Below are 24,533 nucleotides of genomic sequence, written 5' to 3' on the forward strand. Positions count from 1 at the left end.
TCACTACAGATGTCACTGTGTGTCACAAATGTGTGTGTCCTCGCTTCCCAGGCAGCTGCAGCTCATCTTCCTAGGCAATTTTCAGCATCTCACATTCTTGCCTGTGATGATTTGAGGTTGTGTAACCATCTGATGGGCTGCAGTGCTGCAGTATCATTTCCAAAAGTCAGTAACAATATTTCTGCAGGATCTTTCAAATTTTATGCTGAAATCTCCAAACGACCCACTAAGATGACCTCATTCGTCTCCAGGATGCATTCTGTTCACATTCTTGTATTTGAACAGTTCTGTGGAACTCTCTTTGCACTCAGGGCATGGCTTTCTCACAAACTTTCTGTAACTAAATGTCATTCTGTACTCCTGGTTAATTATAGGTTTTGAAAAACATGTGTAGCATAAATGCATATTGCTGTGCACAACATTGAAGGGTTGATGTAATATTTGGACAAGACGTATTCTGCAGTGATTAAAATTTCTGTGATTAATGAAAGAGAAATGTGATAAAAATTTAATTTATTAATGCTATTATACACCATAACACATAATAAAATGAATCCTCTCTGCACAGTAATACTATCTTAAGGGAATAACAGTAAACACAGAGAGAAATGTATTCTCTTAGGATCCCCCCTCTCCTCAGTCTTCACAAGTGAGGACTCTTATAAGACTAAAAAATTATTACCACAACAAGAACACATCAGCATAATAAATATTTGTGTTGCCTCTAAAAAGCAAGTCTTTGAATTGTAATGAATTCTAAAAACACCCACCACAAATAAATCTCCCCCAAAACCAGAGGAGAATTTTATGCAATATTTGTGCAAGAGTTTTTTTCAAGGTAAAATTGATTAGGAAAATAATTGGCAGAAATAGCTACGGAACAGATTTTTTCCCCCTTCTAATCCTGCAGTTAGTGATGATGATGATGATGATGATAATGATGATGATGTTTCATAGTACTTTTTCTTAGTGAAAAGTTTTGGAACATTTGGCAAAAGTGCAGAAAATAATTTACATTGTGTCAACATTTGTAAAGAAGGAATAAACCTCCCCGTTCATTATCGGCAATTTTCAAAACGACACCAGTGAAACAGGCAAAATGTTTAATCGTGGAGCGCTGTCACAGCTGCGCTTTCCAGTTACCCAGGGAGCTGGCCTGGCTTCCCATCGCCCTCTGACTTAGCTCGGGCAGAACCGAGCCCTGACACCAGCACACAACTACTCTGGGGCATCACACGGAAAACAAATTACTTCCCTCTGCAGCGTGCGGGGGACACTCCGCATCCCAGGCTGGAGCTGAGCTGATGGAGCCGCGTATGTGGCACTTGAGCAGCGCGGCGCTGGGAATCGATGGCAGATCAATCCCGGGGCGCTGACAGCTCAGCGCGCAGCGCCGCACGAAAGCGGGACGGGGCGAGCCCCGCGCCCAGAGCGGCACGGGCGGCGCTCGGCCCCGGCAGCACCGGCCCTGCCCGAGCCGCGGCTGCTCCCGGGGGAGCCTGGTAGGTGGCCAGCGGGGCAGAGCAGCGGGCAGGTCCCCACGGGACCGGGCACGGGACTCCCCGAGGGAACCGAGCGGGACCTGCCCGGGCGGGGGGCGAGACACGGAGACCGGGAGACAGGAGGGAAGCTTGGGGGTGGGAGCCGTGCAGCACAGAGCAGGATCCCCGGGCGTGGAGCGGGACTTCTGGGAACACCGACCGCCCGGGCACGAGCGGAGCGGGACCGCCGGCGGCGGGGCGACAGCGCTGTGGCACGGTGCGGAACGCGGGGAGCGGAGCGGGACCCGGGGGCGCTGCGGGACCCGGGGGGCGCAGGCACGGGGCCGGGGGCTGCCCGGGGCCGGGGAGGGGACTCGCCGGAGCCCGCCTGCCGCCGCCTGCCTCCCTCCCAGCTCGGGCGGCCCCGCGGAGCCGGGCGGAGCGGCGGCGGCTCCAGGCGGGAGCGCTGCCCCGGGGATCGGGGGATACTCCAGGTAGGGAGCGCTGCCCCGGGGATCGGGGGATCCTCCAGGTAGGGAGCGCTGCCCCGGGGAGCGGCCGAGGGGACAGCGCGGTGCCGGAGGTGCAGTATCTTCTCCTTGCGTTTTGCGGGACAAACACTCGGGGGAGGAGGACGAAGAGGGGATGCCAGCTGGGGCAGGGGAGCCTCGGCGGGCTCCACTCCCCGCCGAGTGTTGCCCCGAGCCCCCGGCAGGGAGCAGGCTCCGGAGCGGAGGCACCGGCCCCGCTCTGTCCCTCGGAGGGTCCTGCCGAGCTCGCCGCCTGCTCTGGGATGGCCCGAGCGGCAGCGGGTCTACAGCCGTGCCTCTGAGTCCTTTGCACTGCCTTGTCTTTTACAAACGCGTTTGGGTTAAAAAGTAATCTGGATTTGAGCAGCCGTGAATGGCTGCAGTAGCCCCTGTGGCTAATATGGAAGGAGTTCCTTCACTGTGCGCGTCCGATTTAAAGTGGACTTTACTAAGTTGGGGATAGTTAACGAGATTTTAGAACTCAGAGGGTTTTGAAGGAGCTTCCTCTTTCTCTAAATGACTTTTTTAGTGTTCATCTGTAGGACAGTGAAAATTCTCTCTGCTTGTGTTCTGGATTTTCTCGCCTGCGAAATCTCTCTGTGTCAGTGCTATTTTTCATTTGCCTAATGCAAAGCACAGCTTCTGGTTATTCTGGGAGCTGAACTCAGTGTGTCTGCTGGGCAAGGTAGACCTCAAGATCTGAGCAGCGGCAGTGTATTGATTCCATTAGCAGAATTTACAGATCTACTGACAGATTCCTTTTAACACAGTCGCTTTCCCCGAATTAAAGTTCTCCTCGGAGCGCCTGTCGCTGCTCTAGGCCAATAGATGGCATAAGGCACTCAGGCTAAGGTCCTGAGGGGACACAGGGAGCAGGCATCCCTTCTGTACGGGACCCTCGAGTCTCAGAGGGATGTGTCAGTCAGTTCTGGGTGTCCGACTTGGGATATCTGGGGCAGATCTCATTTTCAGAGACATGTCCTGTAGCACTCATTCTTGTCTTCTTCAGTCAAAAATGCAGCATTTCTCAAAATCTTCCTCTCCCCTAATCAGTTAGGATTAAATAACCTACGGTTTTGGTAGAATTTCATCTGAACTGATGATATCCTGATATGCTAAGCCATGAAGGAGAGGTGGCTTTTCAACTTTGCAAGATGTGTTTAATATCTGCTGCTGGGGGGAAGCTGCTCATTGCAGCAGTGTTGAAACCCTAAGTCATTTGGGGGAATGACAGACAGTTGGGTTGTAAGGAAGAAACTTTTTAGTTTCTGTATCTAAATTTCTGCTGAACTAGAACTGTGGGTAGACAAAAATGATTTTATGTTCTGAAATTGTGTAAATTATTTAAATTATTAGCTAAATGATGATAAAAGAACTTTAACTGACAGTAGTCATACCTAGCTTTTACATGGGTGCTTCTTAGCTGTAGTTTCAAAACAGTTCTCTTTAAAAAGAGGTGCAGTATCATTAGTTTTTTTTTTAAATTTCAGGAATTAAAGTATGGAGAAGTTCCAGAAATAATATCAGATTTCCTAAATCACAGTTATTTACTTGATTATTTACTTGATTATTGTCTGTGAAATCTGCTTTATACTGTCTGGACAAATTTTAGTGGGTCTTACAATTGAAAAAAGAGTAAATCTATATGTATTCATAGCAAAGGACATTAAGGCTCTTTTAAAGAAGACCTTCTTCCTTGTCTATAACTATCCGTGTCTTGTTATCTGTCTCAGCACTAAGGCAACCCACAGAAGTTGTAGCAGCCTTTCAACTTCCTATTTGTGAGTGTGGGCAAAAGAAAATCAATGATCAGCTTTCAGCTGAGATGATGCAAACTGCATTGTGACCCTTAGCATTGTCCCTGGGACAGGTGAGGTCAGGTGTTTTACTAAATTCCCATTTTTAGAAACAGAGAGGTCCTGAAGGAGAAGCTGTCCTTTGCTCACCCTTTCTAGGACTCAGCAACTTTCCCAGGGCAAGAAGAATAAAACCACCTTAAATCTGAAAAGATGATAAATGGATGTTTAGCCACCAGCATCACCTTAGTTGTGCAATTACAGCCACAGGCAGGATAAAATCAACTACTAACACTCAGTGCCAAGACCAATTAGCCTCAATGCAAAACAAGGCTCTGCAGTGACTGAGCTTCAGAGGCACCTTAAACCTGCATGGAGAGTGGAGGCAGCTGAGCTTTCTGTACTCAGCGCTGGTGCATCTGCCAGAGGTGTGCTTTTTGTTCTGGCTGGTGTTGGAGCGTGTCCTGCTCAGTGCTGGGCTCACTCCAGAGTTGTTCCTGTGGCTGCCTGCTGCTGGCATCCCTTCCCTGCCAGCTGCCCTCAGGTGAAACAAGTGCTGCTTGACAAGGAGGCTGTGAAAGGCAGGGGCTGGCATGAGTGGTCAGAGGCAGACCGTGTCCTGTTTGCAATGTCTGTACTAGCAGTCTGACCTTCAGCTTGGTTACTTTAAAACAGGTTGAGATCATGCTTTTGGTCTTACCTGCTGGAGTCCCTGAGCCCATTTGTTTGCAGCATGTCTCCTGTCCAAAGACTCTTGATTTAAGGAACTTGTTTACTTCCTATTGGGGCATATATATTAGAAAGATCTGCCCAAGGCTAATGACTAGGAGAAACAAGGCTGAAGTCTCTAAACTTGCATCATTATCTGCCTTGCAAATTTTCAGTTGTGGGACATCTGCCAAGGACACATAATAAAACAGAGATCATGAATAAATAAAATGTGTTCCACTAATCTCTGGATATTTTCTTTTTACCTTGCCTTTGTTTTTATTTCTTGTTTTTCATCTATTTTTTATTTCTGTTAAGCCTTTTAATTTATGTCATCATCTTATTTTCTTCCTGTGTTTCCTCTTTACTTTCTGAGGGGGAAGGCACCCCAGAAAATCAGGCAGGATGCTGTCATTGCCATTGGCTGGTGCTGTGTGGAGAACCAAATCCTCAGATGACAGAAACTGTCCTTGACCTGTTCCAGACAATGGTTCTGCACCAGTTATTGCCAGGGGATCATCTGCTTCAAGGTACTACCTCAGTATGTTGCTTTGTTCTTTACCATTTTTTCCTTTTTATACCTCATTTCCTTCTGGTCCTTTTCATTTTCCCGTATTTTACTGATGCTCCTTTCCTTAATACTGTACTTTCCATTTTATGTGAATGTGTTCTGCTCATCTTGTCTCATTCATAATGTACCTGACATCCTTACAGCAGTGTGTTAAACTGCTGTCATCTGTCGTTTGTGGATAACTGGCTCGTTTTTCTTGCAAGATGTTCTGTATGTGACAGTTGCTTGTAATGGTTTTCTTTTGTTTTTCATTCTGTTTTAGAGGAGATGATTTCTAGAGTATTTATCTCTCTTGCAAAGGGAGATGGTGTTGACTGTCTTGGTCCTTAGTTTCTGAGGGAGCTCGTTCCACAGTAATTTTCAAGAGATATCTGTCTTCTGGGAAGATGAGCTTTATGATTTGTATTAGAAGGTCCCATTGCAGTCACTATTCTTGTTCTGCTTAGTTTGCTGCACTTTTGGGGCCATTTGCTGTGTTACAGGTAAAGCCTGAGACCTTGATTTTTGTACACTGTTCACTAAGGAGCTCAGGTGAGTCTGGAGTAAACATGGTGGTCTCTGTGTGTTGGTAATGTTGATATAAAGGCGTGGAAGGGTTCACTCATTTTGTCCCCTCTAAATTGTTTCTGTCACTGTTGTCTGTCTGGTGGGCATTCCTAATGTCCCTAGTCATAGCATGAATTTCTGTTCTCATTTCTGTTATCCACAAACTCTCCAGCTCATCTTCTTGCCCTTCACACTAAGGTGTCTTACTCATTTGGTACCATGGTCTAGTTGAGGTGTCAGGGCATGGATTGGACTCGATGATCTTGAAGGTCTCTTCCAACCTAGTCATTCTGTGAGTTCTGTGAATTTTGCCTTCCCATCCCTGACAGGTGAGTGGGGACTGAGGTGAGGGTCTTGGTGTACCAGCTCCCGTAGCTGCTGAGGAATTTCTGAGAGGGGGGTCCAGGAGAGGCCACACAGCTCAGCCCTTTGGACTCCCTTTTGTTCAGAGCTGCCACGTGCCCTGGCTGCAGACATCAGCCTGACTGTGGTTTGCTCGGTGTCTGTTGCCATCTCCTCTGGGTAGGGTTATGTCTTAAAGGCTGATCTTGGGCAGGGGGAGCTGCTGGACTGTGAATCCAGAATCAGTCCCTGGGCAGACGTGGCAGATGGGCAGCCTGGCACCGTCCTCATCTCTGCCAGCAGCAGCCAGAGATGCACTTGTCCCTTCTTGCCCGGTGAGGTGTTGAGCTGTGTGAGTGCTCTGGAGGTGCACCTGTGCAGCTGGAGCTCTGGATGCTCTGAACAGGAATATATTAGGGTAAAGGCTAAGAAATTAACTTTCCTCTTTTCCTCTTTTTTGAAGTTTTTTGGTTGTACCATCCTACCAGTAAAAACTAGCAAAGGCCTCATGGAAAAAATGGAATGTGGCTGGTTTAAGGAGGATAGGTTATTTATGATCTGAGGCAGAATTTTGCTTCTTCCTTTTTCTTCCTTTTTTACATTTTTGGCCTTTGTTCATCAGCTTGGACAAGGAGTTTAGATGCCAGGTTGTATCTTAAAAACTGATTAATTCTTCCATGTGTTTAATCATTCTAGCCCAGTGCTACTCTAATGACAGGCTCAGAGCTCAGCTTGTGCAGAGGATTGCTTGTCTTCTCCTCAGTGCAATGGCAGACACTTCATGAACTTGGGAATGTTGGAGTAGAGCATGTTGACCAGCTACATGACATTGGAAAGGTCACATCTCAAGTCTCAAGTTCATCTTCCCAAGTGTGGAGCTCAAGGCATCTGCCTCCCAGCATTAATAAAGTGCTATGAGATTTATGGACAAAAACTATCTTGTATGTCAATCTTGTGAAACTTAGTATTGGCAGTTTTGTGCCCCATATAGAGTTTCATATTTTTCTGGTTTTTTTGTGCTTTGAGCCTAACAAACTGGCTGTTGATGTTCATGTAAGTACAGGCAGGTTACCTGTGGGAGGCAGGTAAACAACTCAGGGAAAACCTGTGACAGCTTTGGTTTGCATCGAGGAGTTACAACACAGCCTGGCTACTTTCATAAAAATTGGAAACACTTCTGATTGCTCTGCCATGCTCCTTGCTTCTCTTCTGCCTCCTCTCCTTCAGCAGACAAGAGCTGTTGCTTCTTCCAACTGAGTTATCTGCTGTGGAGGCTTGAGCTCTGAAACCATTTTGGTAACGTGGTGGTGTGTGTGTTACAGGGAGCAAGGGGATTCTCACTCCTGGCTTCAGTGAGAGAAGAATCAGCCTCATAGTTTGTGAGATGCAATTATAAATCTACAATATTAATTTTGTGGAAAACTGTTGTCAATTGGTATGTTTAAAATAGGGGTGGTGGAAGACTGAGTATGTCCCAAAGAGGACTGCTTTTTATTGAAGACTTTATATTACATATGTGTGTGTGTATATATGTAATTCTTCAGTTGTTTCAATCAGTTACTGCTGCTTTAATTAGGTTATGATTCCAAAGCTGCTTTGTAATTTTATGAACTCCTTTTATTGCCTGTTGAGAGAAGAGCAAATAGAGCCATAAGTTAGGTTTTCATTTTGAAAACAGCTCACTCATTACTGCAGCACAAATGTAAATCAGTCCTCCATGGTTTAGCTGTAGCTAGTGACAAGCATGAATGATGGTTTCAGCATGACATTTTAGGGGCAGACACCTTTTCCCTTGAATAAGCTGCTGAAAATGATGCTGCCTTGTATATTCTTCTTAAGCTAAGACCTGTGTGTCCTCCTGTCCAGTGCAGTGTTTGCTCTGAAAAGGGCAGCCAGCATAGATCAATACTGCTCTTTCAATTCACCCATGAAATTGGTAAAAGCTTGAGTTGGACAAGGGGGATAGAATGAGTTCTTGGTGATATTTTAGCTTAGTGCCATTAGTCTGGAAACAGTAATGGTGTTTATGTTCTCATTGTAAGCTGTTCTTTTCAAGGAGTCGTGATTTTGTTTTAGAGTTTGCTGTATGTTAGGCCAGGCAAAGAGAAGATTTTCCCACTTACTTTGATTAATTGGTTATGATGACAGAAAATTACAAAACAAAGGAAAAATTAGCTCATGATTCACATTGAAACCTGTGAATCTTGAAAGTGAGAAAAGCTTAATCTGCAAGCACTTGCTGCTATGCAAAATGCTTGTTCCTGGGTCTCTGGGATGCTCCATCCATTTCCTGACCATGAAGCCAGTCTTTTCTGAGGTCTTCTGTAACTGCTGGAGACAGGGGATGTGTTTCAGCCTTCTTAAGCTGTTACTTATCCTTGGAGCTGAGCAAAAGCCCTGATTTGAGGCAATACTCTAAACACAGTTTTATTCATTAGCTTGTAAAAAGTCCTACGTGACTTGAGAAGACTCCTTTGGCCTGTGTGTATTCAACTCTGAAAACTTTGGACCACGTCTCTGAAAGATTTGGATTGAGTCTCAGCTGGCATCTCTAAAAGCTCCTGGCCCTGGGACTTGGGTCTTAGGCAATCAGAAGTGTTATCTTAGATAAGTATTACTGATATCAGATGATATTAAGGGTTTATGTATTTAGATACAAAGGGACTGTGGGCAAACTGCCTCACAACTGAAGTGAGAAGCAGAAGTTGTCATTTTTCTCTCCATAGTTTTACTAAGCACATAGTGAAGTACTTGATTCTAAAGCAGACCAAAAGAAACAAAAAATAATTTCAACTATCTTCTTTTTTTTTTCTGGGGAGTTGTAGATTAGCACTGTCCTTAAGGCCAAACAAGTTTTTGCTTGCAGTGATGTTCAGTTGTACTTTGCTTCAAGCAGCAGCCTATAAAGAGAAACTACCAACAGCACCCAAATGTGTTTTGCTCTTAGTTTCTTCCAATGCACTGCACATGCTTAATTAACTCTAATTCTTTCTTGGAAGACATGTGCTTAGCATCTCAGCTCTCCCTCTGGATCTCTAGGTGTGCAGTGCCTTCAAAATCCTGGGGCCTTGTTGTGGGAGTTTATGAATCTATTTAGCTGAAGTTTTGCCCAGGTAATAACCTAAGAAATCCCTTGTCCTGTTAAAGTCTTCCACAAAACATCTGCTAATTTTGTGGGATTAGGATTTATGCAGCCATGCACCTTCATTTTTCCTCTCTGGATATTTTTGTGGGTCATCTTAGACATTCAGAAAATATATTTGCAAAAAAAAATGGTGGGGGAAGTAAGGAGAGAAAGGGCTGGATTCTGACTTCTGAAATTTCTTCTAATCTGGTTGGGCTTTGTATTTCTTCCAAACTTTCTGTCATTGGAAGACAATAGTGCAAATGGCACCAGAGTAATTTTATAAGGTCTGACATTGATTTGACTAAATGGCTGTTGTGTTATGGGCTGTGCAAACACATGTACTAGCCAGAATCCACCCCACACACACAGCACCTCCAGTACCTTACAAATTGTGCCAATGTGTGATGTTACTTTGCATGTGTAAATCCAGGTGCTTGTGTCTACTCAACGCTTCCTGAAAAAACAATGGGTAATAATACTGACAGGTGCTGAAATGAATTGCACTGGTTAGGACTGATACTTATTTTGTGGAAAAACTCACTTGCTGGCTGTTCCTTTTTGTGTGCAATGACAATCCCTCTGCTTCTATGAATATTCAGCTGAACAGTGGTGCAGTGATGCAGTTCTGTATCTTAGCCCGTCACGTACTCGCTTCACACATTTTCTGGCAAATGTCCTTTCTGCTGAGTGCTTTGTGGGGACAGCCAAGTTGAAATAAACAGGGAAAACACCTTTGTTTTTTAAGGACTGAGATGACTAATAATACACTGTTTGACTGGTGGGATGCTGTTTGAAGGGCTGTCAGCATCTTGGAGAAGCTCCATCTGGGATGAAGTAGCCCCATGCTACTTTGGGGGGCTGATTGGATGGAAAGCAGCTCTGTAGAGAAGGGCATGGGCATTGTGGTACACAATATAGAACAGAATATAGAAGTGAACACTGTGCCCCTCACAGTGAAGGCCAGCTGCATCCTGGGCTTTGCCAGCAAGGGTGTAACCAGCAGGTCCACAGAAGAAGTCACTGAACCCAAAGTGGAACAAAAGAGTGTCTAACTAGGGTTTAGGAGAAATATTTTCCCATAAGGGAGGTCCAAGTGGACCAGGTTACCAGAGGGTTTGGGAAATTTTGGAGATGTTAAAAAAATAGCCTTCTTTAACTGAACCAGCTTTGACACTGGGTGGGACAGGATGACCTCCAAAGGATCTTTTCACCACAAGTTAGTTTGTTATGCCACCTGGAAAGTCAAGAGGGGTGGTGTAACCAAGCAATGTCCAGTGTAGGAGCATGAGAATGTACCAAAATCGGAGTGCTCTGAGAAATGGAGGTTTCTGGAGGCCTCAGTGTGGGTAAGGTTTGTGTTGTGCCTCTGGGCCATACAGCTCTTACAGATATTTTCTCCAGCTACCTCTACATATCCTTAGCCTATGGCCTCAAGTCAGGCATACCAGCACATTGTAAAAGTTACTTGGATGCTTTGAAGGTGAATGTTGGATCACGGCAGACTGCAAAATTTACATATAGTGAGATTTGGAGCTCTGCTTCAGGGTTGTCTGGGGTCAAGAGAATTTATATTGAACAGCACTGAGTCCTTTAGCAAGATTAACATGCTGCAAACACAAGTGTTTTTACAGATTTTCAGTTGAAGGTTTCACTCAAAATATTCACAATAACAATTGCTTGTGTTCTTGTTGCCTAAGAGACTCTGAATATCTTGGAGAACCTCACTGTGGTAAAGAAAACCTTTATTTATCTCTGAAATTAATAGAATTTTTTCAAAACATAAAAAAATAAATGCAATGTAACTTGATTTACTCAGACTGCCAAGTAAAATTAGATACATAGCAAAGGAAGGAACTGACTTGTGGAGAATTTGCAGATAATCTATTTCTGCTGTCCATCCTCGGTGACTCCATTCCATTCCAAATCTGCTCATCCATGGGCCTGGACTGCAGCACAGTGTGCTTAAGGAGATGTTAGGAAAATAATTCTGAGAGAACGAGGACATTCAAACACTGGACCAGATTCCACAACCTCTCTGGAGGTTATTTATCATGGGATATTAAATAAACATCTGACAAATTTGTCTAGAAGTAGCTGGTCCTGCCTTGAGGAGGGGGAAAAGCTGAGTTATATTACTCTTCAAGGTCTATTCTAAGCCTGTTTTCTGTATTCAATGGTATATTACTAGTGCAAGCATCTTATTTCTAAATAAATAAAAAAACCTCCCAACAAATGGGCCGAGGTACACTCAGAACAGTGTTGTGGGAAGAGACTCTTTTTTTTTTTTTTTGTTCAAGCAATTTATCCTAAATAAGCTTTATTTGCAGAATAAAGCTATAATGGATTCAAAAGTTAAGGGCAGCCAGGTGAGTGCTTTTAGCTCTGTGCTCTGCAGCTGAACTGCCCTTTTAGCTGTGCTGCTCCTGTGGTTGCTGCTGGTGAAGGTGTTGCTGATAGCACAGACAGGACTGATTTCAGGTCTCCTTACAGTTTTTTTTTCTGCTGTAATATATTATAACATAATCCTGGTGTTTATGTTCATGTCTCTTCCCAGTTTAAGTCCTACTTTATGTGGTGCGTAGATTTTAGATTGTTCATAACAACTTTTTCACCCAGTGAAACTGATTGTTGTGATTGGATTTTGTGTTCTTTAAAGATATTACCTTGCTTCCAAAAATGAAAAAAATAATTAAAAAATAAGTGAAGAAATTAGGAGTTGGAAGAGATAATCTGAGAGCAGAAATTATCAACAGTTCTACCATCTGTACTAGGAGTAGGAGAGCAGTTCCTCAGACTCCAAAGTGAGAAATGAAGACAGTAATTTTACTTTGCAGTCAGAAAATGTAGGATGGACAAACAAATAGAAGATTTTGAGTATCAGATCAGTCTTCTTGGCAGTGAGTTAAATCTTAAATTTTACATTATGTACCCTTTCCTCAAGAGAGAAGAATATTCTGAATTGCACCAAGGTCAGCATTCCTTTCCTAAACGAGGAAGAGTTATGGCTCTACATGGGTGTACAGTAATTTCACGAATACAAGCCGCACCAATTTGACTAAGATTTTGCTCCTAAACCGGAAATGCGGCTAATAATCAGGAGCGGCTAATACAACCTCAGAAGTGCCTGCCAGAGTGCTGAGCCGAGCAGCTGCAAAGTCGGCATTTTGCGATTGTTACAAATCGCTACTTTGTTGCACCGCGGGTGGAGCCTGGCTCCCTGCAGGCAGCACGGGGGGCGGGGAGAGAGGCGGGAGAGCTCTCTTTCCTCCTCTGCCACAGCCCAGGGGAGAGACGGGGTGGGGCCCGGCGCCGCCATTGCCACGGCCCGGGGAGGAGAGGGGGGACCCGGGCCGGCCCTACCGCGGCCCGGGGAGGGGGGGGGGGGACCCGGGCCACCATTGCTGCGGCCCGGGGAGGGGGGGGGAAGCCCGTGCCACCATTGCCGCGGCCCGGGGAGGGGGGGGAAGCGCGCGCCGCCATTGCTGTGGCCCGGGGAGCCGACGGGAGCCCCGCGCAGCCATTGCCGTGGCTCGGGGAGCCGACGGGGTGCTTTGTCCCCGCCCGCCGCCGCCGCGGCAGGAGCGGGGAAACTCCGTCCCTGCCCGCCACCGGCGCCACGGGCGCGGGAAAGCTCCCTCCCTGCCCGCCGCCGCTGCCGTAGGAGCAGGGGAAGCTCCGTCCCTGCCTGCCACCGCAGGGCAGCGCCAACCCGGGGTGACCGAGCCCAGTGGCAGCGGCGGCCGGCCCCGAGCGGCAGCACTGGGCTGGGCCATCTGGCCCCGTCAGCGGCCCCTAGCGGGCCGAGCCTGCACAGCCTTGGCTCAGCCAGTAAACCCCGCCCTCCTGTTACTAATTGCACTAATTGCACGCGGCTCCTCGCTGCGAACGACAGAGCGGCTTATATTCGGGTGCGGCTTATCTATGGATAAAAACCGAAATGTTTGCCAACACCCAGAGATGCGGCTTATACTCAGTGCGGCTTGTATTCGTGAATTTACTGTAATTTGCCACTGTGAAGAGGCTTGTGACCCATTAACACTCATTAAAAACTCAGGAAAGTCTTAAATGGTTCATGGACTTGTGTATTAGAGAAAATATGTCATATCTAATTGTTCATCCCTTATGTTAGGTCTGGAGGAGTTGTGGATGGGTTATTTGTTCTGATTTTTTTTGACTGCTGGCTCTGGGCTCCCATGTCTCAGGGTGCCAGTACCTGGAATGGTGTGTGATAGCTTTTGAGGGCATGTGGGCTTGTTTGTGGGCAGCTGATCTGCTTTGTGACTTCAGGGACACTGCTCTCTGTCAGGGTATCTGCATTATTTTCTTTGCTTAGGTAGGTAACCTTTCAAAACCAAATGACATCTATAAGGGAATTACAGTTTCACCAAGGATCTTCTTAGATTCTAGACTAATCAATGATGAAGGGAGAATGCAGAATTGTTTTTAAGAAGTATATTGATATATTTTTATTCTGCATAATTTTTTTCTGTATGGAAGTGTCTGATGTTGGGATCATGTATCAGATATTTTTGACAACCAGGGGACTGCAAATTGCCACAATAAGTGTAACAATAGGATTTCATGATCATTGTGATCACTGAAATGGAAATAATGGGGAAGTCAGTGGAAAATGGGGTAGAAAAAATAATTTGGGGAAGGGATCCATAGAAATTGCACTCATTACAGAAGTATCTAGACCTACAAGTTACAATGTCCACTTCAGATAGTACTTCGTGTTTTGAAGCTGTGCTCTTGATGGGTGCTACATGTCAAACAAGATTATTGCCAAAATAACCTGGAGAGAAACAATTTATTTTACCATCAAACCACAGCAATGCTGACCTGCTTGTAACAAAACCTTTGGTATCTTTTCATATATTTCTGTGAACTTCAGCCATGGGGATGATAGAACACAAGGAACTGCTTAGTGTGGTGAGATGTCTGAGCTGTCTGTGGAACAGGCGTGGTAACTGCAGCATTCTAACTGTGCTTAAGTGGAGGGGATTTACAGGCTGGTTTTCAAGCAAGCACATTTTAATCTGTCACTTCCACTTAGTTGCAGATAATGATTTTTTAATTTATATGAACAGAATATAAATTGCAGAGCCTTTGGGAACATTGCAAGGTGCAAGCCTTGTTAACTCTCATAATGTGTGTTATCTCCAGGGGCTTTTCAAGTTAGAGAGAATAACTTTTTTGTTTTTTTCTTTTTTACACTTTAATCATTTTACAAGGTGATGTTCTGATAACTGGGTGGTATTAGATGTTGCTACTTGTTCTTTATGAACATGAGAAAGCAGTTCAGATCACAGACTGCATTCCCAAAGAAACTCCTGTCATGTGCAGGCTACGCCTCATGTTTTCCCTTGGCTTCTGTCTTCACCAGCATCTTCATAGTGGAAATAGCAGAATTTCACTTTAGGAGGATTAATTTTACATTGTATTAGTCCCATGAAAGTTGGACACCTTCTGGCACTACTCATATAGACTGCTTATCCAGTCATGGCAGAGGTGGACCCCACCTCTGGTGATTCCTGCCCAAACACCTGTGCCTCAGCTGAGTGGTGTGCACAGACTGGAGGTGCTTGTTCTTCTATTCTTGCCTGTGTTCTTTTGCTGTCAGTTATAACAGCTTCATTTCTTCCTTATCAGTCTTTTGGAGGAGGTGATTTTTTTTTAACCCCCTATATTTGAGGACCGTTTTTTCGACAGGTGCTAATATTTGAATAATTTTACATTTGAATGTCAGCAGTGCTTCTAGCAGCGATTGTTGTTTCCAAATGATGATCATCTCTTTCTGATCGTCATTGTATTGCAAAGTTGCATAAACATTTGGCACAAACCCAGTTTCTGAAACAGCCTGGTGACAGTGGAATTGTACTGGGGTGAACATAGCCAAGTAGGCTTACATGGGAGTAACATCATAACAAAATTTGGCCCGGATGCTTCAACTCAAACTTTGTTTACCTGAGGTCTTCTGGGGGGTTGTACTGAATCAATTTAAAAATAAATGTAGTTGCATAATTCTATTATTTTCATGGCATTTTAATGCAATATTCTGGATAAAGGATGACACTGCCAGTGGAATACAAAAAAAAAATCAATTACAGCAGAGAAAATAATTTAGCTGATTAATTTATCTTCTATGCCTCACACAGTGTCCATAACCACAGAGTGGTTTCTTCAGATGGTCTTGCTATTTGTGCTACATGACTTTTAAAAGTTAACCTCTGCCTTCACAGTCTGTGAATGACTTTACAATTAACTTGACTGTGTCAAATATCACAAAAAGTTGAATGTTGCAGCTTATATCACAGTGAAAGAGGCTGTGCCAATATTACCTTAGTTTTTTTCCAGACTTAATTAAGTGTGCCAAAGCAGTTATTACTGCCCAGCTGACAGACAACAACTTAAGTCATGCTAACTGGATTTCAGTCCAAATCCCTAATTGTGATTGATCAAGTAAATTTTATATGCATTTAAATGTTTTTCTCTGCTCAGTGAGTCAGGAAATGTAGACAGTACTTCTGGGTGGTGCATTAGACAAGTATTTGCCCTGTGATGAGTGGAGAAATCAAAACACTTTAAAAATCAGTGAGATGTTGATCCTATGCTGAAGGTTGTTACAGCTTGTTAGCCACAGCATTTTGGAAGTACTTAGGTGTCAAAACCTGCACGTGTGTAGCTTGGATGATTTGTAGAAGCTCTTAACTGTTGGGAAATTAGCAGAAGTAACAGCCCAGGTGTTTGTCTGCATCATTAGGACACAAAATCTGGTTCCTGGGCATGGCTGAGTGCCAAAGTGAGATTCTTTAGAGGGAATTTGCTCACAGTTGAATTTCCTGCATTTGGAACCCTAAATGGAAATCTACCAAGATCATCAGATTCCTTGGGAAGAAATGACTTTGAGGTCTGGAAATACTTTGTAGAGCTAGTGGGATTTGAGTGCCCTTTCAGGTTCACATCAGAGTTGTATCTCTTGTGACTTCACTGTGAGCAGGACTGGGCACTTTTATTTGTGTTCCTCCAACTTAGAGGAAACCATGCTAAAATGTGAACTTAATATTGAGAGGTTTATGGGGTATAACTGTGCAGGAAGCAGGAGGTGAGGCTAAGACAGCATAGCCATGAAGAAAACTGGTAGAAAAATCTGTAGGCATGTGCTCTTTTTGAGTATTTTACATAGCAGAGCACAACAGTGCTCAACTTTCTTTCTGTTGTGTCTGATAATCACAGATTAATGCTAACAAAAGATTAGCCCCAATTTGGATGTACCAGTAGCCAAGGTGGTACCATGTTCAAAGATTGAACACATCAAAAAAGATATTCTGAAGCCTGTGGTATAGGACCTCACAGAGAATGGCGGCTTTGTGTAGATATTCTGCAAAACATAACTGAGAAAGTGCTGACAAATAAATGTGTAGTTTGGAGATCCACATGGTCACTAAAAATCTCTTAGTGTTTTTTTCCAGAAGAGAGAGGAAACTGCAGCACTTTGGGATGTGTTCTACATCTGTGGCATAGCTGTCTCAAAGGGACTGTATCTGCAAATTGTCTCCGTGACTCCTCTTTTGAGAGCTTTAGGGATTTCACAGCATGCTAAAAGCCCAGAAATTGCAGCTCCCCTTCCAAGCCAGACAATGGGCCTGTGGCCTCAGCAAGTGTGTGACTGCAGAAGCACTGGCTGCAGCCCATCTCCAAATTGTTCTGGGAAGAGTTAGATCCTGTCATTCTGTTTTTTATTCTAAAGTTTGTATCCTTTTCACACAGCTTTCCTTATGACTGGTTTTTATTTAGCCCTGAAGCTTAACATTTGGAACTTCTATTTGTTGGAGTTTTTTTCGTTATCTTGGAAAATAATGTTCATTCTTCCAGTAAGTGTCTTTCTTCTGTGTCTTGTTTCATTTTCTATTCTATATGAATTCTTACCCAGTAGCTCCTTGACACAGCTAAAGCAATTAAAGCAAACAAGTAACTAACATCTGGTATGTGTTTGTTTGCTCTCTTATGCTCTCTCCAGGGCAAGAATTGTGTGATTTGGAATGGTAACCAGTTTATTATGTTATCTATATTTGAAGAAGATCAAAGAGGTTAATGTTGCACTTCAAGTTGAGATTTGCAAAGTTTCTGGTAATTCTGTGTTCTTAGGATGTTCGTGACGCAGGCCTTGGCACTCCAGGAAAACATAATTTCCAGCTGAGCACAGTTTTACCCTTGAGGAGAAAAAGTTTCCTGAGTAAAGTGTTTCCTTGAGTAGAGAGCATGTTGTGCTGAGACAGAAGTTGTCATCTGTGGTCATTGCCCTGTGGCTTGAGTCACTTGTTAAAATGGCACAAATTATTCTGATGGTAACTGGTGTAACAATGTCCTGGTCCATGGCTCAGGAATCAAGGTCTCTGCAAGTCAAACAAGACATTCTTCAGATGATGAAGCTCCTCTTTACATAGTTATCGTGGATCTTTCCTATTATTTTCTATATCACTTAATAGTAGTAATACTTTAAGCAGGTTCCAGACATTGGTTTTCTAAGCAAGATCCACTTTCTCTCTGTATGTTGCACAAATTATGACTACAGTGCCCTCAAAATAAAGCAGTAAATTATTGCTCATTGAATTTATTATACAGAGCAATTTCATGGAGGCACCATTATGAATATCATCTGCATAATCAATATGGTTTTATATCACTGTCTCAACAGTAAGTTAGTCAAGTGTACTAAGGATTTGCTGAGCACTAAGTTCTTGCTTTGGTTATTTCTGAGTAAAACTTGCTTTGTATTTGTCATTATTTGTCATGATCAGAAGTGCCCCCAGACAGGAGGGTAATTCCTTTAACCTGAATGAGGGTAAATTTAGATTGGATATTAGGAAGGAGTTCTTTACTGTGAGGTTGGTGAGACACTGGCACAGGCTGCCCAGAGAAGCTGTGGGTGTCTCATCCTGCTACATCCAGAATAGTTCAGGGCTGGGTTGGATGGGCCTCTGAGCAGCCTGGGCTAGTGGAAAGTGTCCCTGGCCCTGTCAGAGAGGGTGGGATGATCTTTGAGATCCCTTCTGACCCTAACCATTCTATTGGTCTGTGATTTTATGATCTGAGATCTTGCCTGGTTTTTATAGTGCTCACTTACACTACCAGTGTTCTTGTGTTAATGAATTGCTAGAAGTGGAGATTTTATTGACTAATATGAATCAATAACTAGAGGTTTTTTGGGTCTGAATATACTTTGACCTACAGTCACCCCACTCCAGATTTATGGCTTTTTTAATTTATAGTGCTATAAAACAGAGCTTGGCTCTAGATTGTGAGTGAAGTGTGGTGATGTTTATCAGATGAGTCTTGCTGCCCTTCTTCTGTGAGGAGAGATCAATGGTCTTATTTTATGTCTTAATGATTCCGAAAAACTGGAGCCTTGGGAAATGCATGGAGCAAATGTGTCTTACAACCACTCTATTAGCTAGCAAATGCCTGCCTTCAAACTAAAACTGAAGGTGCAAAGTCATTTCTGTGTTTCTGCATTCTCAGCTGGCAGCTCAACCCCATGCTCACCCACCCCCTGTGGGATAGGGCAGGGAAGCAGAGAGATAAAATGAGAAAACTTGTGGGTTGAGATAAAGAACATTCAATAGGTAAAGCAAAAGTGAAGCAAAACAAGGAATTCATTCACCCCTTCCCATGGGCAGGCAGGTGTTCAGCCATCCCCAAGAAGGCAGGGCTCCATCACATTTAATGGTGATTTGGGGAGACAAACACCCTCAATCTGAGTGTCATCCTCCTTTCCCTCTTCCCCCAGCTCTGCATGCTGAGCACGGCACCATGTGGTGTCATCTCTTAGGACAGGGATTTTCACAGTGTCTTGTGACATTTAAAATGATCTGATTTCCATACTAAATTGAAATAAATTAGCTTAGTGTACATCAATTAGTGTTTAAGTGTCAGAGATCAAAAACAATTGCTCTCCTCATGATCTGAAGTTACATATAATCTGATGGCAAGTGAAGGAACTGCCAGTTTTGGCTTCAGAAAGACTTCTTGGAAGGAAAGCAAGAAAGCAGTTCTGTAAAAGTTAACTTACTAGAAACTATAACTGCCTTTTGAATTCAGTTTCAGCTGGATTTATAGTAAAATAGGGAAACATTTAAACATCCTTCTGTCCATCTGCAGATGTCCATAATTAGGTGTTGAGGAAAAATTACTGTGGAAGTTCCATCTCTGACAGCTCTGTTTCCAGAAATGGCACTTCAACACCAACTTCTCAGCATTGCTGTAGTGGTTGTAGCTCTGCTGTGGCAGAATAGGAATTGTTTCTGGAACTGACCAAGGTTGTAAAAGGGTTGTGACATTTCAGGTGAGTAGAAAGGCAGATAGAAAAATACCTGAGGGAGTGCAGATACCCAAATATGTACTACAACATTCTGAAGTCAGGAATTGAAAAGCTTCAAATGCAGTTTTGATATATTTTCATGAACACAGAACGCTCTTGTGTGGAATTGATATGTCAGCAAAAATAATTGCAGTCCACATTGCAGCAAATAACATTGGAACTAGTGGATTATAAATTGCAACATCATATAAATTAATACAACTCAGCTGAAACTGTAATTGAGAGAAACCTGCTCATTTTATCCTAAATGTTTTTTTGATTGATTGATTTCTCTTTAAGGATTTTTTGCATCGTTAAAGTACATAGACTTCATGACTGTCAATTTCAGTGTGATAGTAAAACAGAGACTGATTTGCAGATGAATTTGGCAGTCTTCCTTCACCCTGGTAAAGAGGAGACCTAAACTAGAACCTACTGCTTTCAGATTTGCTGAAGCTGTAAACCAAGCTAATTTAAAACTGTACCTGTGATATGTTGAATAAGGGTATTAAAAATTTAATTTCTTTTTTTGTTTGTTTTGCTACAGCATTTCACAGTAACCAGAGATGGAGAAAATAATGTGTCAAAAGAGCAAAACTGAATTAAATGCTCTAACAATATCTTATGTTCCTTTCAGGTTCTATGTAATCTCATTGGGCAACAGCAGTGGAACTAACTCGTCTGTCCAAAATGGTTTATGGTGAATTTTTCCGCAGACCTGGCAAAGATGCAGAACTTATCAATTTGAATGTGGGTGGCTTTAAGCAATCAGTGGATCAAAGCACCTTGCTCCGATTTCCCCATACCAGACTTGGAAAACTTCTCAAATGCCATTCAGAAGAGGCTATTCTAGAGTTGTGTGATGATTATAGTGTGGCAGACAAGGAATATTACTTTGACAGGAATCCTTCCTTGTTCCGATACGTTCTGAATTTTTACTATACGGGCAAACTTCATGTTATGGAAGAACTTTGTGTCTTTTCCTTCTGCCAGGAAATAGAGTACTGGGGGATAAATGAGCTGTTTATTGATTCCTGCTGCAGCAATCGGTACCAAGAACGGAAAGAAGAAGGTCCTGATAAAGACTGGGATCAGAAGAGCAATGACAGTATGGACTCCTCCAATGAAGAGTCATCCATATTTGATAAAGAGCTGGAAAAGTTTGATAATCTGTGCTTTGGTGAAATAAGAAAGAAGATCTGGGTCAGAATGGAAAATCCTGCATACTGCTTGTCTGCCAAGTTAATTGCCGTGTCATCCCTGAGTGTTGTTCTGGCATCAATTGTGGCCATGTGCATTCACAGCATGCCAGAATTTCAGAGGCTGGATGCCCATGACAGAGAGATTGGAGACCCTGTCCTGGAAGCTGTGGAGATTACTTGCATCATCTGGTTTACTGCTGAGCTAGTGATCAGGCTCTTCACTGCTCCAAGTCAAAAGAAATTCTGGAAGAAACCACTGAACATCATTGATTTTGTCTCTATTATCCCATTTTATGCCACACTGGCTGTGGACACGAAGGAAGAAGAAAGTGAAGATATTGAGAACATGGGGAAAGTGGTTCAGATCCTGCGGTTAATGAGGATATTTCGCATCCTGAAACTGGCCAGGCACTCCGTAGGACTGCGTTCTTTGGGCGCCACTTTGAGACACAGCTATCAAGAAGTTGGACTTCTGCTTTTGTTTTTATCAGTTGGGATTTCTATTTTTTCAGTGCTTGTCTACTCAGTGGAGAAAGATGATGACTCATCAGAGCTGCAGAGCATCCCTATTTGCTGGTGGTGGGCAACCATCAGCATGACCACTGTTGGATATGGGGACACTTACCCAGTCACACTGGCTGGAAAGCTGCTTGGCACCCTCTGCATTATCTGTGGGATCCTGGTGGTAGCACTTCCAATCACCATTATTTTCAATAAGTTTTCTAAATACTACCAAAAGCAAAAAGCTATTGATAGGGACCAGTGCAACAATGATCGCAAAGAGAAAAGCAATGACCTACCCTATTTTAACATTAGGGATATTTATGCAAAAAAGATGCACTCCTTCATTTCCAGCCTTTCTTCAGTAGGAATTGTAGTCAGTGACCAAGATTCAACAGATGCCTCCAGCATCCAAGATATGGAGGATGTTTATAACCCGGTATCTTTAGAGGATGGTACAGGGAAATGAGTTGAATCACGTTTGCTTCTCTTTGTTTCTCTTCTGATTCTTGGTAAATGTGGACTGACAAACTTCAGTGAAATCATTAGGAGCAGTCAATTCTCAGGGTACTTAACTCTCAGCCATATTTGGACATTCTTTGCTCTGAGGATGCCATAAAAGCTTCATTGTTTATATGAGGCTTTAAAAGATGCCTCATATAGTGGTTTCATTTTTACACAACTAATGTTATGCATTTCTGGGAACAAAAGTTGGGAAAAGAGTTTTAAATGTGAGATGAGTGGTGGTTTTTTTGTTTGTTTGTTTTGTGGGTATTATTGTTTGATTTCTTCTTTTTTTTTCCCCTGCAACAGTCTCATATCTTGCACAGAATTTGCTTTTATAATTTACTGTTCTTCAGGTAGAAATGTATTACAAACATGTAAGAACTATTGCACAAGTTAGTGAAGTTTTTACCTGCAAATACATTAGATAAATGAAGGAATTGTGTACGTGTAAAACTGTGCTCATTCATTTATGTCATTTTAGAGTTGGGAGCCTGTTTCCTAAGTTGGGGAAGAAAATATATTGGTACATATTGTTTTTACTCCATGGAAGCATAATATTTATTAATTTTTTTCCAAAAGCACAATACATTTTTAGTTTGTTAAAATAAACAATTCCCATTGTGCCTATATTTTTCCTAGGATCCAGCCATGGCTCTATCAGGTCCTAAAGGTTTTAAGTCATAAGTTCCAGGATGAAGTGTGTGGTGTAAGCAGGATAGGAGCTTTTTGTACCGCTTAGCCACCTCTCCTGGTGTTGTGACCCTGAGCAATTCTGGTGCCTGGAGGGGATCCTGCTCTGATTAAGGCCACCCTGGTGGCTTCCCCAAGGACTTTGATTTGTGGGCACTGAAGCAAACATCTGTGGTGGTCTTTAGAAGTTGCTACTCACTATTGCCAGCACAGCTCCTTGCTGGGAGTTGCTGCCTCAGTGCAGGAGCAGTGGGAGCAGCACCTTGGCTGCTGGGCTGGGTCTGTGTCCAGGACTGAAGTGCCAAGCAGTGGAGATATGAGAACATGCTCTTCTCTGCCATTTGTTGTCCATCAGAGATGTAGGGTGGGCATTGCACGTGGGGATCCGTGTTGGAACTATTTCACCTCATCTTTCTAAAGCTCATCTGCTGGTGGTGGCAGCTTTCCTGGTGTGTGCTGTGTGCTGGAGCAGTGCTCATTGCTTGCAGAGTCCTGCAGCTCTGTGTGTTCCTTCCTCTCCAGGTTTCTTGAGTTAGCTAACTCTAACTCTGCTGTGTTTCAAGCAGTGCTGGAGAAGCTCAAGGACCTTAGAGTGTTAGTGGACCTTGAAGCCCATAGTGTTTCTGAACACTCATTTTCTTTCATTTGTCTAGTGACTAAATCAGATGCTGTGCAACAGAGAAACAAACACACTGTGATATCAATATTTTCCTTACAGAGAGGTTTGACTATTTTATTTTTTTTAATATTATTGGGTCAAATGCAGAAACCTGTACTGAACTTCTGTTCAAGAAGATCAAACTCCATAGGAATTGACTTCAGAACTGAGTAAGATGCCAGAAAATGACAGTTGAATTTAGCCATTGCAGAAACTTGATTTTTCATGTGTCTGCCAGATTTTCTATTGCAAAATGCATTAAGTAAGTAGCTGAGGTGCACTTGAATTTACTAAGGCACAGAGCTCTAACCTTTTTCTGAGATGGAGAAACAAAAAAGAACAGGATCAACTTATACATTGTAAAGATGTGTCTCTCAGGACTGCTGGGCATCAATACAGTGATGTGGGACTTAAAGAAAATATTTTGAGCCTTGGAGAAACCTCAAAATTTGGCTTGGTACTTGCTGACTTACTCTTGTTGTAAGGGTATGTGGAGCTTCACAAACAATTAAAGATAATTTCCCCCATAGTTCTTCTAGTAATAGCAAAAGGCAAAGTTGACCTAAATGTGATTTATTCTTGCTGACAAATAACATTAAAAAGATGCAATGATACAAAATACTAAATATGTATGTGCATATGAATCTAATAGGAACCAGAAGAATAACAGTAAAAAAGTTACTCTCTGTCCAGAGAAAATATCTTGGTGGTGTCCATGTAAAGATATATCTATATATATATATATCACATTGCCACTGAAGATCACAAGCAATGAAAAATATTGTAATGCAACAAAATCTGTAAGAAATTGTATTAAATATTTGAAAAAATACTACTGAAAAATTTTGTGTATCAGGCATTACTCAAGGATCACAGAATATACAACTTTATGGATTAAATTTTGCTGCCTGGTAATTTGTCATAAAATTGATAAGCTTTTGATTGAACTCATGAATCAGTCTTAAGGCTGTTACATTTTTTAAGTTCCTTTGACTTTATGCATTGATACAGCTTGCAGCAAAGTAAGATATATAAAGAGATATATCTTTTGGAACATATCAGAAGGTGAAGTACATTTCCATATATCACTTAGTGTACACTATTTTGACTTCTGTGATGAGATCTTGGCCATTTTCAAATCAGTTCTATCTTAAAAATGGCTTTCTTGTATCCTTATCTCCGTACTGGAATAAATCCAGCTCCATGGTTTGACACAGGCATGACTGTGAGCAGGACATGAGCTGTGCTTCATGCCAAAAAATCCTCCTCTCGAGGCAGAGCTGCAGTGCTGTGACATGCACTGGTGCTAGGGAGTGTCACAAGCCTCGAGTGCCAGAAGGAAGCAGGTGAGAGCAGAGACTGTGATGCTGCACATTCTAGGGGATTGTTCTCATTGAATTTGTCTTCTTCCTCAGTCTGCAGTGGCATATTGTTCATTCGTGATATCAGTGTCAACAAAAGGTATATTGTTTTTTTTTTTCCTGAACCACATTTTTTTGCTTTAAAAATGCTTC

General features: G+C 42.9%; 1 protein-coding gene across 1 annotated transcript; it reads left to right on the top strand.

Moving 5' to 3' along the window:
• Positions 1–1,439: 1,439 nt before the first annotated feature.
• LOC116993320 (potassium voltage-gated channel subfamily S member 3-like) lies at positions 1,440–22,733 on the top strand. The gene is made up of 3 exons (XM_033053709.1): positions 1,440–1,502; positions 4,892–5,045; positions 20,099–22,733. Exon 3 carries the CDS (start codon positions 20,152–20,154, stop codon positions 21,631–21,633), a length of 1,482 nt encoding a protein of 493 aa, XP_032909600.1. The 5' UTR covers positions 1,440–1,502; positions 4,892–5,045; positions 20,099–20,151; the 3' UTR covers positions 21,634–22,733.
• Positions 22,734–24,533: the final 1,800 nt, after the last annotated feature.

The sequence above is a fragment of the Catharus ustulatus genome, chromosome 3 (assembly GCF_009819885.2).
Source record: "Catharus ustulatus isolate bCatUst1 chromosome 3, bCatUst1.pri.v2, whole genome shotgun sequence".
Taxonomy (NCBI): Eukaryota; Metazoa; Chordata; class Aves; order Passeriformes; family Turdidae; genus Catharus; species Catharus ustulatus.

Excerpts from the sequence above, each read along its gene's own strand:
- LOC116993320 (XM_033053709.1), top strand. The coding sequence starts at position 20,152 with ATGGTTTATGGTGAATTTTTCCGCAGACCTGGCAAAGATGCAGAACTT.